At 50.2% G+C, this 16,025-nt stretch overlaps 1 protein-coding gene across 1 annotated transcript in view; it reads left to right on the forward strand.

Annotated features, from left to right (window-relative positions):
- The first annotated feature begins 2,629 nt into the window (after positions 1 to 2,629).
- The window catches only part of COL27A1 (collagen type XXVII alpha 1 chain), a 140,702-nt gene continuing 127,306 nt past the window's right edge, over positions 2,630 to 16,025 (forward strand). The window contains exons 1-2 of the mRNA XM_083875689.1: positions 2,630 to 3,638; positions 11,640 to 11,710. Coding sequence (XP_083731815.1) covers positions 3,583 to 3,638; positions 11,640 to 11,710 — 127 coding nt within the window. The 5' untranslated portion in view covers positions 2,630 to 3,582. The remainder of the gene's footprint in view (positions 3,639 to 11,639; positions 11,711 to 16,025) is intronic.

Here is a 16,025-nt window from a genome sequence, read left to right on the forward strand (position 1 = left end):
TCAGTGAGTTTTGTGGTGGTCCTTGGTGAGATGCTGTGCACCTGAAGCATCATCAGCCCTTTCCCAGCACATCCCCTTTGGATAAGGCTTTGCAAAAAGATGCAGCACATTTCTTCTTTGTCCCTGTGTCTGAAAAGCCAGGCCTTGTTCCTTTTCGGGTAGGGTGGGGTTTGGACTTTTTTTGAGGGAAAGGGAGTTTACTAAATATTTGCTGCATTCAGAAGAGAGAAAAAGTAGAAATAAGCAGGAAGATCTAAGGTGTATTCAACAGCAGAGGGATTAACTCACCGTTATTTGCAAAGTTGGGGGTTTTTTTTAATTGATTAAAGCTTTATCTTAAACACTTCAGCATGGCTAGAATATGTTTCTCAGTGAGGAATGTGTGACTGAAAAACATGGAAAGAACAGCTGGGGGAAAAAATAGCTAAGAAAAATAGAGATTTTATGGTGTTTCTGACAAGCTGTGCCACTGCCTGTTGTCCCCTGTAGTCACAGTCCTCAAAGCTGGGCTGTTTGGGTCATCTGAGTTCCTGGGCTTTCAGGAGGGTTTGAGACACATTTTTCTGTGAATAGGAAATTCTTACAAGTATCTGGATGTGTAACTTAGCTGAACCCTTCTGAGGAGGTTTTCTGGAGGACAGAGGAACTGTGAGGCTGTTAGTTAACCCCAGTCCCAACTCTGCTTGTTTCAAATGGTTTTGCTGTGGCTGCTTAAAACTTTATCTGCTAAAGCAAGAAAGGAAGCGAAATGTAGATACCTCAGAGCAAAGGTATGAATAAAATCTTCTGCCTATAGAAGCTGGGAGATGCAAAACCCAGCAAGCAACCACAACTAAGGCAAATATATGCATTAAGAGAGAGAAGCCCTTAGCAAGCATGGCAGGAGGAGGTGTCATATAGGACATCTGATTTATGGTGGAAACCTCAACTTTTGGCCACGCTCTGAGGTCAGGCTTTTGAGTAAAGCATTGCTGAGTCAGTGGGTCCTTGAGTTTTCTGGTGTGAACGTGATGTGACATCACTCTCCTCTAGCCTCAAGTTCAGGTATTGGTGGGTCGATGTGGGGCCCTATTTGTGGCTGTGTATTTCTCATGGGGAGTGTGAAAATTTAGTGTCCATGCTCAGATTTGAGGAGCTTCAGCTCTTCCCTATCTCAGGGGATAATGCAGTAAGACATTGTGGAGGGAGCCCCTGAGGTGGCTCAGCTTTGATGGCAAACCCACACTGGTGTCTGGGATCTGTGCTGGGTGCTCAGCACCTGCCCTGTGCCCTGCAGCCCTGTCCCCTTACCCTGGGGGGTCCTGTAGCCTCTGCAGCCCTGTCCCCTTACCCTGGGGGTCCTGTAGCCTCTGCAGCCCTGTCCCCTTACCCTGGGGGGTCCTGTAGCCCCTGCAGCCCTGTCCCCTTACCCTGGGGGTCCTGTAGCCCCTGCAGCCCTGTCCCCTGCCCTGTAGCCCTCTGTCCCCTTACCCTGGGGGTCCTGTAGCCCCTGCAGCCCTGTCCCCTTGTCCTGGGGGTCCTGTAGCCCCTGCAGCCCTGTCCCCTGCCCTGCAGCCCTGTCCCCTGCCCTGCCGGTGACCAGGCAGCCCCTGACCCGCAGCCCTCCCCTCCCCTCCTGGTGGGGTGCCCGGAGTGCCCCCCTGCCCGCCGGCAGCGCTGATCCTGCCCCTCGGAGGCTGGATCTCTGCTCATTAGCTGCTGTTTGCTGAAACCGGATACCTGGGGCACCCCCGCCAGCCCGGAGTCCCCGGGCTGCAGCTATTTAAAAGGACAAGGGCAGCCTCAGAACTTCCACCCCTTTCACATCCATGTCCCTCCCAGCGGCCGCTTCTCTCCTGGATCCCTGCAGCATCCATGACCCACGAGTGGAGCGACGGCCCGAGGGGGACGTGCCCGCGGGGGAGGATTATCTGCTGAATCTGGGGGGACCCCAGAGAGCCCCGGCTGGCTCCGGGCCCCTCGCCCCGGCCGCCTCTCCTGGGCTCGCAGAGCAGGAGACACCTTGAAGGGGAAGGAGGGAGGAAGGGGCTTTGTTTGAGTTTTCTTTTTTTTTTTTTTTCCCCTCCTTTTTTTCCTTTTTTTTTTTTTTTTCTTTTTTTTTAATTATTGTCATTATTATTTTTTAAGAAGCAGCAATTTCCGTGAGCTGCTGGGACAAATGAATGCCCGCGGCCATGGGGTTGCAGGGAGATGCTGCTCAGGCTCTCAGCTCGCTGCACAGTAAGTGTCCAAGGCAGAGGCGCTGACAGGGGGAGGGAGCAGGGCAGGGGCACCCAGGGGTGCAGGGGCACCCAGGGGTGCAGGGAGGAGGCAGGACGGCTCCGAGCTCTGCCCTCACCTGCCTGAGGGAACCCCACGGGGTTTGCTGTGGACAGGAGGGACCTGCCCGTGGCCCTGGGGCTCCGCGGTTGGCTGGGTGGGACTTTGGGCGAGGAGGGGAAGGCAGGGATGGAGGGGGGAGTCCCCTCTCCTGGCAGAGCCGGACAGGCGGACTCGGGATCCGGCTCGTTCTGATGGACCCCGCGTAGGAAAACGCCTTTTCCTGTTCCTGCCCTCCGGGATGGAGATTCCATCCCTTGGTGCCGGGAGGGGCTCTGGAGGTGCCCTGGGGAAGCAGAGCAGGGGAACAGGGGCACGGGGGCTTTTCTCCTCCAAGCCTGAGACCCACCCACGGGCTCCCAAGTGCCTGCAGCAAGCGCTGATCCCAAGGGAAAAACCGTGTCAGGTACTTTCTAAGGTGGGTTGGGGCTGGTTTGTGGCTCCTGGCCCTGGACAGGTGAGTGCAGGGGGCTGCAATTTCCATCAGGCCCCCAAAGAAAAGCCTGTGCTTCCCTCCCTGGAGCCTGGACAGGCTCTTCAATTCTTTCCCCGCAGTTCTCGTAGCCAAATTTTCTTTTTCCTTTTCTTTTTTTTTTTTTTTTTTTTTTTTTTTTTGTTTAAATTTTTTTTTTCTCCCCGAATTATTTATTTATTTTGTACAATTCCTCGTAAATGCGTCGCTATTACAGAGGAGGGCAGCAGAGAGAGGAAGTAAAGACATCCTTAAATAATTTTCATTTCTCAAAATCTGCCTTTTCCTCTTCTCTCTAAGTCCAGAGGAGAGATCCTTGGGGGGGGTGGGAGGCACATCTGCATTGCAAATAAAAATAATAATTACAACCACCAAGAACAACAACAAAAAGTAACAGCTAAGAAAAAAAAAAAAAAAACACTTGAAATCACGGACTTTGGGAATCAGAGATCACAGAAACTGCATTATTTATAAGGAGAGGAAAAAAAAAAAAAAAAAAAGGCAAGAAATCCAGCGACCATGGGCCAGCCTGGCTTCCTAGAGTGTACTTTGTGTTCTCTCTCCTTTTTCCAAGGTAATTGCAGTCTGCCGAGAGGGAGTTAAATGGGATTAAAAGATCTGTGTAAGCAAAAGGACCCAGAAGAGAAGGAGGAAGGAGTGAGCCGTGCGGGCCGGGGGTGTCTGTGCCACAGCCGGGCTCCCGGGAAGGATGTACCCACAAACCGCCCTGTCCCCCGAGTTCTGATGGATTGCCGCAAAAATTGCCCGAAAGAGACAATGCACTAAACGTGATGGAGCCGGAATCAGAGCCGGTCTCCAGAGTCAGAGCTACAGCGGCAGGCAGGGGGTGAGTACAAACTCCGCTTCCCCCCGCGCTGGGGAAAGGGAGCCCTGGGGGTGCCGGGGAGCCGCGGGATCCCGGGATTTGGGAACGGCGTGTGTGGGGGGAGACATTCCTCTCTGCCCGGGGATGATGTGAAAACTCCTGCTCTGCACAGCACAACGGGCTCCGGAGCGGGGAGGCCACGCTGCGGGGCGGGAGAGGGGGACGGGGTGAGGGGTGAGGGGACCGGCCCTGGGGAGGGCAGGGGGAGCCCCCCGGTCCCCACACACCGGCACAGGGGCTCCCAGCCCCGGGAGCCGCTCCGGGAGCCGGGGAACCCCCGGGCTGATGCAGGAACGGGCGATTCTCTGCCTCTCGGAGCCCTCACCCGGCACAGGGGGGTCCCAGCCCCTCCTGGGGACAGGGGCCGCTGCTCCTCACCCTGTCCCTCGGGGACACGGGGGCCTGGCTCTGCTGGGAGAGCCCCCGGGGCTGGAGGTGCGCGGTGTCAGCTCCTCAGTGTGCTCGGCACACACAAAACGCCGCTCCCTCTCCATCCGTGTGTGTGCATGAAAAGCTCCCGGCACACACCCTGCCCGCCCTCCCCCCTTCTCCCACAGCCGGGGCCGAGTGTTACTGTTTTCATTGTTAAACGCCTCGTTGGTGGCGGTTTCGTTGTTGTTGTTGTTGTTGTTGTTGTTGTTGTTATTTTCCCGGGGAGCCCGCAAAGGGTTAACCCCGCTCGGCTGCGTTGTCGGATGTACCGATGATTTACCGACACTCCCTTGGAAAGGCTGGGATTCTTCTGCCTGGCAGTTTGAAAAAGTTGTGTACAGGATCCCTCTGTATGCTCGGCTGGGCTGCGGGATGGGGGTGTTTTAGGGGGAAGAAAGGGGCCAGGGGGCGAGGGGATTTGGGGGCAGCCCCGGGGTCACCGTGTCGCCGCCCCATCCCCAGAGCCGGGGGCGGATCAATGTGCAGCTCCCTTTGGAGGCTCAGTCTGTGCGTGGAGTTACACGGGGAGCCCTTCCAGGGGCTGCAGCAGCTCTCCTCGACAAGTTTTCTGTGTGTGTGTGTACTCGCAAGGGGTGGATCTCAACGCTTTAGGGTGCGTGCGGTGCGGGGGGTTTGTTTGTTTGGGGTTTTTTGGCTGCGGCGCGTCTGGGGACGCGGCATCTCCGCGTTACAGCTTTGCAGTGCTGGGCACGCTCCGGGAGAACCGCCTGGGACCCGCGTGCGGGGAGGGCTGGCCTCAGAAACAGAGCAGCCCAAAAAGGGGAGCACACAGATCAAGGTCCCTTTGAAAGGAGCAGCGTGTCCCGGCGAGGGGACAGGGGACACTTGGCACTGACAGAGCCCCGGCTGCTCAGCCTGGCCCTGCTCACGCTGAGGATGAGGACAGCGGGGTCCTGCTCCGGTCCCTGGTGGCGCTCGGGGACACACCTGAGCCGTGTGGGCACAGGGTTAGTCAGTACGGAGGGGGCCGGGAGCGGGCAGAGTGGAGATCTGTGCCCGGTTCTGTGTCCCGGGCTGTCACAGCACGGCTCGGAGCCTTGCGGGGCCGTGGGAAACCTGGCCGGGCTCTGCCCTGGTGCCTCCAAGGGGAGAGCCTTTTGTTCCAGGGTGTTCCCCGGCCTGTCCCCCTGCCGTGTGCTGCTCCAGTCCCTCCTCAGCAGAGGTCGCTTGTTGCCCTTCTCATCATCTCCCGGAGGGATTTTTGGTGCTGGGTTTCGATTTGCTTGGCAGGGCGCCGTGCATCCCACGGCTCCATGATCCCACTGGGGCCACTGGGCTCGGACAGGCTGCTCTGAGCCCGGGGCTGACGTGTCCCTGTGCCCACCAGGCCACCCTTGGGTGGGTGAGGGCTGTGCTGCCTGCAGACAGCCTGTGATGGGAATGGTCTGGTGCATTCCTGTGTGGCACTGGGGGTCCCTCTTGTACCAGCACTCCTGCAGCTTCTGCTGGTGGTTGGGGAGCCGGGGGACGTAGGAGACCTGCGGGTGAGAGTGGGAGGGCTGGTTCCCCAGGGGAGGAGCAGCACTCACAGAGTGTGCCTGAACACTTGAGCTGCCAAAGTTCGTAAAACCAGAATGACACAAAGTTTTACAGGCTCTTCAAGCTTAACGTGCCCCTCTTGGTCATTCCTGCTGCTGCTGCTGCATTCTGCTGAGCACAGGCCCCCCCAAACACGGGGCAGGGTTTGCATTCCACTGCACATCCAGCCTTGCAGCACCAGTGCTGTTCCACTGCTCTTGTGTTATTTGGCCCATTCCAGCCCCAGTGCCCCATGCTGGCCATGGAGGAGGCTGGATGCTCCTGGAGACCTCTGATGGGTGACAACCTGCTGTCACAGCCCTGGGGTGTTGGCACAATGCTGCTCTTGGGGCTGCCTGGCCCATCTGTGTGCTGCACACACGGTACTGCAGCTTCCACCCATCAAGGTGGCTCAGCCCCTGGGAAGGCCTAAAAGGGCTGGAGGGAGACATGGATCCTTTTTGAGAGGAAAAGAGGGTTGCTTGCAAGTTAGGCAGGTGGTCTGGGGACAGATTATGGCACTGCTGAGCAAATTCAGCAATAGGGTGGCAAATGATGTGTGTGCTGGGTGCTTGGGGTAGAGAGAAGGCAATTGCACCTGGAGATGTGTCCCATGAAGGACAGACAGCATCACAGTCCATGACCACCTTCTCCTGCTATTTCCATGTGTCTCTCTGAGGCTGTGCTTTATCAAAATAAAGCTTCATCCTCTTTCTGCAATGGGTTGAGGGGTTAAAATCTGCCCTGCTTAATGTCTCTGTTCATGGAGATGCTGCTACTGACTGAAGGTTGCCCAGGTTGGTGGTGAGATGGTTGTGGGAAGTCTCTGCTCAGGAATAAACACAGAGTTGGTGGGGTTTTTTTCTCCCCTTCCTTTTCTTTGCCAATTTGTTGGGGGCATAAGAAGAAATTATGGATGCTTTTACTGAAGTGCAAATGGAAACAATGGGGAATTCTATATGGCTCTGCAAAACCCCATTCACAAAATGAAGGAATGCAAAGGCGTTTGTTGGAAGGACAAAAAAGGAGTTAGATGACAGATCACGCTTAGCACTTCTGTTTGTCAAGGGCTCCAGTTACTGGAGAACACAAAGGCCAGGGCCAGCACCGAGTGTTGTCACTTTGCACAGCAGCAAAGTCAATATCCCAGACAGACAGGGATGGGGAGCCAAGGGGAGGCCGAGTGCTGGGTTCCCAGGGAAGATTGCCTGCTCTGGAGAGCTGTTGGGAGGTCCTGGGAGGGTGTTTGAGTCAGCTCAGTCTGGCATCTCCCAGGTGAGGAAGCAGACTGGCAGCAGGAGGAGCTCAGCTCTGGGACAGCCCTGTGCAGTGAATACACAGGCTCTGGTTCCAGCCAGGAGGACAAGGACCAGCAGTTTGGGACCCTTCAGCCCCCTGTCTGCAGATGCCAGCCTAAACCGCTGAGAGGACGAGGTGAGGTGTCTGCAGCAGGTCACCCTGGCTGTGCTGGTGCTTAGCCCCCACCCTCTGTGCACTGCAGGTCAGGATGGCCCTCCTGGAGAGGTCCTCAGAGGAGCTGTAGGTGCCAGATGGGCCAACATCAGCCCTTTATGGATCCAACTCTCCTGCCATGGGCAGGGAAACCTTCCAGTAGACCAAGTTGGTCTGAGCCATCCAATGTGGATGGTCTAAATGTATCCAACCTGGCCTTGAACACTTCCAAGAATGGGAATTTCATTTTTCCTTCCTTAATATTGATATTTTCTAGATCACTTTCCTTAGAATTTTTTAATGGCCTTAAGAATGGATTTCTCTGGGCTGTATCTGTTTGCCTGCTCTATATTTTTCCATTAAAATGTAGCTTTTGAATGGGGATTACAAACTAATAGTACTTCAGTTGTTTCAGAAACTTTGCCCCTGTCACACTGGGGTTTGCAGCAGTGCCTGTGCACAAAATCTCTGCCTGGAGGTGTAAGTCAATACCATTTATACTGCAGGAGAGGTCCAGCAAAGGACTGAGCAGGGTCAATATGGGGACGTCTACATAGTTGTGTGTTTCCATTGCTCTTGCCAGAAGTTGAGGGGGAGTGGAGAAATACCATCATTTCCAGAAGCCCCAGGAGCTCCACAGAGGAGGTTGCTGGTACAAAATAAGATTTTTACCCCAAAAAAGCCATGATGGAATTGATGCACAGTACAATTTAAAGCCTCAGTGTATAGGTTGTGATTTACTTCCTGTTGTCTATCAAAACTTCTAAGGGTGTCTTCTAGAATATCTTCTAGAATATCACCTCCAGCCATGTGCAAAGGATCCTAAGCCACACGTGCATTTTCTCCTTTTTAAGACACACTGTCTGATCTACAGCTAGAAATGCAGATTTACTTTTCTTGAAAAGCAATTTTCAGCTTCCAGCTGGCTTTGTGGTCTTTTGAACAGGAAGAAAATACACCTGAATGGGGAAAAGTGGTGGGGAATTGTTTTTCCACCTTGCAGTAACGTTGGCAATTTCAAAGCTGTTTCTCCACTGTAAATGAGGGAGAAAACAAAATAAAAAATTAAATGGGCCCTTGAAATATTTTCTTCAGCTTCAACTTGTCATCTAAATAAACAGGATGCCAAAATCATTAGGACTTCTTATTTTAAGGCAGGGCAAGCCTTTTAATTAAAAAAAAAAAGCTGAAATTGTTCCAAACTAATTCCAGAAATAGTGGGGAATTAGCTGATCACAATTATTTTACAGGTTCCCTCAGTTTTGTCAAATTGGCACTTCCTTGAGGATAATTTGTGACCAAGTTGTGTGAAGGTGGTTGTGCTCTTGTTGTCCTTAATTCAGTGCAGGGCTTTATTCCAGCACTTGTCAGGTTAGAAGGGAATTGGGGTATTTGTGCTCCTCTGTCCCTCTCAGTTGTACTTTTCCTTGGGCTTCTGGCACTGCTCAGTTCCCGTGGACTGATCCACAGGAGTTTGCCAAAAGTAGGGAAGTAAAATTAAGCTGTAGTCAGTAACTTCAGTTTGCTATAAAGGGAGTTTGTGTCTGCATTGGAAAACTTTTAAGGCTCATGTGAGCTTACATCATGTGTGCTGTGGGGCACCTCTACACCCACTGACTGCACCAGTGCTTTGGCTTGGAAGGGACCATCAAAGTTCATCTCATTCCACACCTTGCCATGGGCAGGGACACTTTCCACTGTCCCAGGCTGCTCCAAGCCCTGTCCAGCCTGGCCTTGGACACTTCCAGGGATCCAGGGGCAGCCACAGCTTCTCTGGGCAGCCTGTGCCTCACCACCCTCACAGGGAAGAATTTCATCCTAATACTAATTCTAAATCTGCCCACCTTCAGTTTAAAGCCTTCCTCTTTGTCCTGTCCCTCCATGCCTCTGTCCAAAGTCACTCTCCATCTCTCTTGGAGCCCCTTTAGGCACTGGAAGTTGCTCTAAGTTCTCTCTTGAGCATTCTCTTCTCCAGGCAAACAGCCCCAGGATCCTCATTATGGTATTCACAGACCCTGCGAATAAAAGAAATAAATGCCTTTAGTGGTACCTCTTGATAGAGCCTTAATGGAAATCACTGCTCATGGGAAAAAGCCGAGGTAAAGGCCAGGTGGGTTTGATAGCTGTATATAAGGAGAAAAATCTTCTTTACTCTTGCTGCTCAAGCTGCTTATGCAGCTCTCGTCGCTGCCGAACTGTAACGGAAAAAGAGCCTGCATTAAAAATCCTGGGATAATTAACAGCCCCATCACTCACACGGCTGCCATTTGGAAGCTGCTTTTGCTTTTTCCATTAAGTTGGTAAATTTTGCCAAAGTGTTTTTCTTCAGCGTTTTGGCACCCGGCCCCACTCTCAGCTCTTACGGTGCTGGCCATGCAAGGGGTCCAGGAGCAGGGCTGGGGCCAGCTGGATCCCACACTGTGCATTCGTCTGCTTTACAGCCCAGGAGTGTCACTGGAATGAAATTATGTGCTGGATTTTCCCCCAAAACTTGTTCCTCCTCATTGTGTCAATCAACAGGGAGTTTGGTTTGTGAAGGTAGCCCACAAAAACAAAAAGTGGACTTCAGTCTGTTGCAAGCAGCAGTTGGTTGTACAAATCTGATCCTCATCAGACCACAGGTTCTTAACTCCTGGAACTGCTGCTGGTGATGACTCCGTTCCCTGTCCTGTGGCAGTCAGGGCCAGCTGATGATACCCAATCAGGGCTTTGCTCTGTGCACACATGGAATTGTGTCCTCATCTTAAACTCTGTTGGAGATGAGCACAGAAATTCAGGTTGTCATGTGAAGTGGATTTTAGCCATGAAGGATCATCCTATTCTGCTTCCCTTCCTCCACTCCCTGAAGGTACTGGGACAGCATCTCTCCTTGGAGCTGGCAGTGTCTTCAGCCCAACAGTTGTGTCCCAAGGGATGAAGTTGTCAGAGAAGAACCAAGGCTCCCCAGCTGGAGATCTCTGGATCTTGGTTTAGGATATGGCTGGTTGTAGGACATGGCAAAAGAACACCAGGATTGGGCTATTCCTGGCTGTTCTTTCATAAACTAAAGCAGTCTCAGAGCTCCTGAAATGTGCAGCCCAGTGTCAGGGTGATGGAAACAGCAAAGGGAGGTCATGGATTTCTTCAGCTCATTTGTTCCCCAGTTGATGTGGGACCACTCCAGTATTTTATCTCTTCAAGCCTTAAAATATTAGTTAGTGGCTGGATTCCTGGATGGATTTTTACATTCAGGGCCAGGTTTCCTCACTGATGTAAATCACTGTGGCTTTGTTTTAGCTGTGGGAAAGGGTCTCCTGCACAGGGAGAGGATTGGCCCAGGGTAATACATTCTCAGAGGATGCTTTCTTGGGCTAAAGTTGAGGGCTGATGGCAGGAGAGGAGTGGTTTGATATATGACTTGTATATCAGATGGGGAGAGATGAGCAAGCTGCAGTTTAGCATGGCTTTGCACAGCCTGGTGCTCACACTGGCTGGGCTGAAGTGACAAACAACCTGTGGATGTTCCACTGCTGTCTCCTGGCTGAGGACTTTCTGTAGTTTACATTTCTGTCTGTTCTTCCAGCAGCCTTTGCTGATGAAGCTGTTAAATATCCTCTCTAGAAGATGAGGGAATTCAATCTTCAAACTTTCCACTGACAGCTTTAAGTGAGCCTAAACCAAGGAGTTTCCCATGTTCTTTAGCTGGCTACAAATCAAGGAAGCTGATGGGGGAAAGGAGGGGGTTTAGCTACCTTTCTGGTTAAAGTTTTTGTTTTTTTTCCCTGAGCTGTTGTTTTCAATGGCATTTGAAGGCTTAGAGCTGAGCTAACAGAGAGGTTTGTCAAATTCCCTGTCAGGCATGAAAGGGTCTGTGAGAGCACAGGCTTGGAAGTCTGTGGATCTCCCACTTTCTGAACTTTGCTGCCATACCAGCCTTGTGAGAAGGTTCTCAGTGGCTCAGCACAGGGTGCTGAGTGGTTGGAAGCTGCCCCCATCTTTGCGTCTGGGTGTAACACGAGAAACAGATCCATGTAGGATTTTGCATGCTAAGGATATTGTTAAGCACACAATAAAGCATTAGGACTCAGGATTTGTTTGCTGAGGTTGACAAGGCACTGAGTGTCAGCCCATTTCCCACCCGTGTCCCCACAGCCCTGCACGTGCACTCCTGGCAGGGCTTTAGGCCTCCCAGCTCTGAATGATTTCTCCATTCTCTTGCATTTCTGGTGGTCTGTCCCAGGTGGGGTGAGTGCCAAAGAGCAGCAGCAGTGAAGGCACTGATGGCCCAGCAGTGATAACCCTGAATCTCAGAACACTGGGCTGATCCTTGTTCAAGGCTCTTAATACCATTGGGAAACTTTTCCATTAAGTTCAGCAGGTTTTAGATGACTTTTAAGCAGAAAAATAAAGTCTCAGCCTGAATTTACTTCCTGGAGTCTTGCTGACACTGTCACTGCCTTTGCTAGGCTTGGGATCAAGGAGAAGACCTCAAACAATGGAATTGGTTTTGTTACTGCTGTTGTAGAAATACATTATTTTTTCCTTCTCTTCCAATTTTAGGGGATTCTGCTTTCTCTGGACTATATTGTGTTTTACCTGGTTCCTGGGATTCACACAGGGAAATTCCGAAGGTAAATTACACTTTTTTTTTTCCCCTCTCCTCTTTCAACAAAAGTAAAGCCAAGTGCTTTGGTACCAGTGTAGGATTATAACTTAACAATCAATGTCTGAGCCCAGTGCACAGTTAGATGCATTTATTGCTGATGGTTTGCAGTGCAGATGGTGCAGTTAAGAGCTGGCAAAAGAACCAGGTTTTGTACAGGTGGTTACGTGTCCCACCAGATTTTCAAAGTCTGTCTGTCTGGTGGAACTGGTGACAGTGAAGCACTTTATGTCTAAAATGTCATTGGCATCTCCCTGCACTTGCCAGGACTTAGCTGCTTTTAGAATCTGCCCCTTGACACTGAGGCTTTATGGAATTAAATGTCTCTGGCAGACAGATTTTTTTTCCTTGATTTTGGTGCACCCCAGGCATGCCCTTGCCAGCACAGGGGATGTCACACATACAGAAATAATGTTAAAGGTAAAAGCAAATTTAAGGGAGGACAATCCCACAGGGTTAGTTGATAATAGAAAGGCTATATCTGGTTCAATCCCTGTGCTGTAAGGGAATATTCTGTAGAGGAGTGACACCTTCACCCCTTCTCCAGGCATCACCTCCCAGGACTAGGCTGAGGTACAATAATCAGTGATGCTACAGAAGGAGATGAAAAGCTTCAAAGTCAACCAAAACACACACACACAAAAAGTCACCTTTTACAGTTGATAGTGGGTGCTGAGCATCTCTGCAATACCTGTTTGTAAAGGAGCCTTCTCCTCTTAAAATAGTAACACCTTTCCCACATGGGTGTTTTACATGGGTATTTGCTGGAAGTGAGCAGCTTCCCCTGCCGTCAGCAGACAACACTAAGTGGACTAGCAGGCTCCAGGGCTCTCCTCTCAGTCTCTAAAACATGAAGGAAAAATAGAAATTTGGTCAACACTCAGCTGTCAGCCAGCCCATGGACCACTTTTCACAGGGGGAGGATAGATCCCTGCCATCAGCAATTTTGAAAAATGTAATATTTTCCAAGTTCTGCCTCCATGCAAAGGAGGTGAACATCTGGCTGAATTACTTAGTCAAGCAGTTTTCAGAGCAAGTTTTATGTCAGCTCATAAAGAGGCAGAACAAATACTGTGTCTTGGCATCTCACTTTTGAAGTAGATTATAATGTGCTGTTCAGATTCACCTCTATCCATCATTTTACTCCTATGATAATTATGGGATGGGGCCACGTCTTTTGTTATCATCAGCCTAAAGCAAACTCTTTTAATTTCCCTCTCATTGTGTTTACCTTGGTGTAGTTGATAACTCCCCTCTGAGATACTTCCTCTGTGATAAAATAATTTTTAAAAACTTGCCTTGTTTCCACACAATGAAAGAGAGCATTTCCTTCTGGGTACCAGAAAATAAAACCTTCCAAGAAGGTAAAGGCTGTAAAAAAACCTTTGGTGACTTGAGGCTGTGTCATCACCTGGGACTTTCAAACATGAGATTCAGAAGCAGTAAGAACTTGTTCATAGGTCAGTGTGAGGATGAAATTAAGCCAATGCTGTGGGCTTTTGAAACCACTGTGGCTGTTACTCTAAGGATTAGGACTCTTCCTGTATGCTGGAAAATCAGGGAACACAGAGGATGATCTTTCCATAAGTGTTACAAATCCAAAAGATTGTGAGGTGAGTTCATTTGCTGTGCCCTGATTAAGGGTCTGGGCAGTAACTTTTGGAACTGCTGCACTTATTCAATCCAGTTTGAGCTATGGGCATCACATCTTGGCTGCTGGAATCTGGGAAGCTGCAAGTTATTTCTCTCCTGCCTTTTGGCTTTTCTTATACAGCTTTTTGTGTGGGGAAAGGGGGAGGGAAAGAAAGAGATGGGAAGGAGAAGAATAAAATATTTTTTTCCATTTTTCAGAGATGATCTTATGGTTGTTCAGGAATCTCTGTGTATCTCACTTCATGCATAGGATCTGATAGATGAGGTTTTTCCCAGTTGCTCAAATGTTGGTACAGGAATGTTGTAGCTTTGAGGAACCTGGGATCAGGCAGCTCTAAATGAACGTTCTTTTTAAATAATGTGTTTTGATGGAAAAATCCAGAGAGGAAAAAATTTGAAGGGGAAAAAAATCCTCTGCTGAACTTGGAGCTGCTTCAGGAAGTCAGAATTACTTTGCATTTTACATTAGTTGATGACATCCCATATCCCAGGAGATGCGCCCCAGCAGCCAGGGACAGTTGGATGGGATGGAGAGGAGATGGGCTGGGTGCTCAGGAGCCCTGAGCTCCGTGCCTGGACCCAGTGCTGGAAAGTCCACATACGTGTCCTGCAGGAGGACTCTTCACTCAGATTTTGCGTAGGCATCCAAGGTTTGGCTCCACCTTAGTGGGGTTTGAGGGAGAGTGTTTGGGTTGTGCTTTTTTTCCTTGAGCACTCCTGGATGCTGTTGCTAACGAGGCACTTGGGTTGGGATTGCAAACAGCAGCAGCAGCAGCGTCCTCTGAGCAGGGAAAAAACATCCTTAGGTCTTTGCAGAGCAGCTACCCAATAAATAACTCCTAGAGTGTGCAGCATCTCTAGCAGAGACAACCCCTGTCTGCCTCTGAGGGAGAACCTAAAAATACACATAGAAATTGGAAGCTGGAGACTAGCTGCTTGCTTAAGTGGTAAATTTATTTCCTTAGGGATAAATCCTGATGCTTTTGAAGTCTGTGGCAAGGGTCCCACTTCACTTCACTAAAGCCAGGCTTTGGCCTTTGCTGTTTCATGGACTCTGGAGATTATCCAGAATGAAGACACTGCCATGATTCCTCTGTTCAGAGAGAGGAAGGCTATGCTGAGAGACAGACCTGTTGGACAATATAGAATAAAAAACAGTGGGGGACCAGGGATTTCAGAGTTTGGGAGAAATTCTGTCATTAACACTTGACTATGCTGTGCAGTAAATTACCCTCTGCACAGATTGGGAACATTTCCATGCTTTTCTACATCTGATGCATCTTCTTCAGGGTAGTGTCTGTTAGAAGATGACTCAAGCTGCTTTAAAAAAAGGAAGGTGGGAATAAAGCTAAACTCAGGCAAGGTAAATACTGATTGACTCATTCTCCCATACAAAAATGGCTGAGGTTTTTGCCAAAGTCAAGGAACAGAGGTTTTCTCATCCTTCTCCTCGCTTCCTGGCCAGCAGCAAATGTTGTGTTCTGTGCAGAACATTTAATAGTTAAGGGTGAAAGCAGCTGAATACCAAAGCCACTTTAGAAAAGTTCTGGTTTTTTTGGTTTTTTTTTTTCTTTGGAGGACTGTTGATTTAATCTGGGAAAGTTGCAATCCCATGGTGTTAGCCATGACTGGCACCACCACCTTTCTGAGTGTTAAATTCTTGCCTTGCAAATTCTTGCCTAGCATTTGGGTTGTACAGCCCTGACTGGCTTCCCCAAAGTGCACTGAAATGGGAGATCTGGCTGGTCCAGGAGTGATGGCATTGCATTTGGGCAGGAAGAGGGGAGAAAGTGCAGCTCTCCTAGCTCACTGTCAGTAGTGCTGGTGTCACAGGAGTCATTGGTTTGGAAAACCCTTAGAATCATCAAATCCAGCTGTTAACCAGGGGCTGCCAAGCTCACCATTAAACCATTAGATGTTCCCAAGTGCCACATCTGATGTCTTGAACACTACCACAGATGGTGACTCCACTGGGCAGCTTGTTCCAAGCTTTACAAACTTTTTGGTGAAGAAGCCTTTCCTACTCTTCATTCTAACACCCCCTTCCCCCCACCCCCAGCCCAACTTGAGGGCTTTTCCTGCCATCCTATTGCTTGTTACTTGGGAGAAGAACCTGACCCCCACCTGACTACAGCCTCCTGTCTGGGTGTTGTAGAGACTGAGAAGTCCTCCCCTGAATCTCCTTTTCCTCTAGGCTGAGCTCCTTTAGCTGCTCAACATCAGACCTTTTTCAGGTCTGGGCACATTTACCTTTGCAGCTTTGCTCACGTAGACCTCGGCATCTTCTCCAGTTAAGTAATTCAGCTGAGGCAGCTGCCAGCTGGCCCCAGTTTGTGTTGCTGTTGCCTGCTAATCTGAGCTGTGATTGACTCCTGATACACCTTTGAGGCAGAAAGCAGGGGATTCTGCTTGTCTGTCCATTGCAAATTCCTCCTGGAGTTGGGGGAGAAAGGTCCTCTAGGGATCAATCCCTCTCCTCCTGTCTTGAGCAAGACACCTGGCTCCTAGGTGACATTATGCAGGAGGCAAATCTTACCTCCACCATTCAGTGGCAGCCATAAACAATTTCTGAGCTCTTCCCAAGCAAATCTGGTTCCAACCTATTAAAATAATTTAATGCTGTAAGATGA

The sequence above is a fragment of the Zosterops lateralis genome (assembly GCF_965231275.1).
Source record: "Zosterops lateralis genome assembly, chromosome: 20".
Taxonomy (NCBI): domain Eukaryota; kingdom Metazoa; phylum Chordata; class Aves; order Passeriformes; family Zosteropidae; genus Zosterops; species Zosterops lateralis.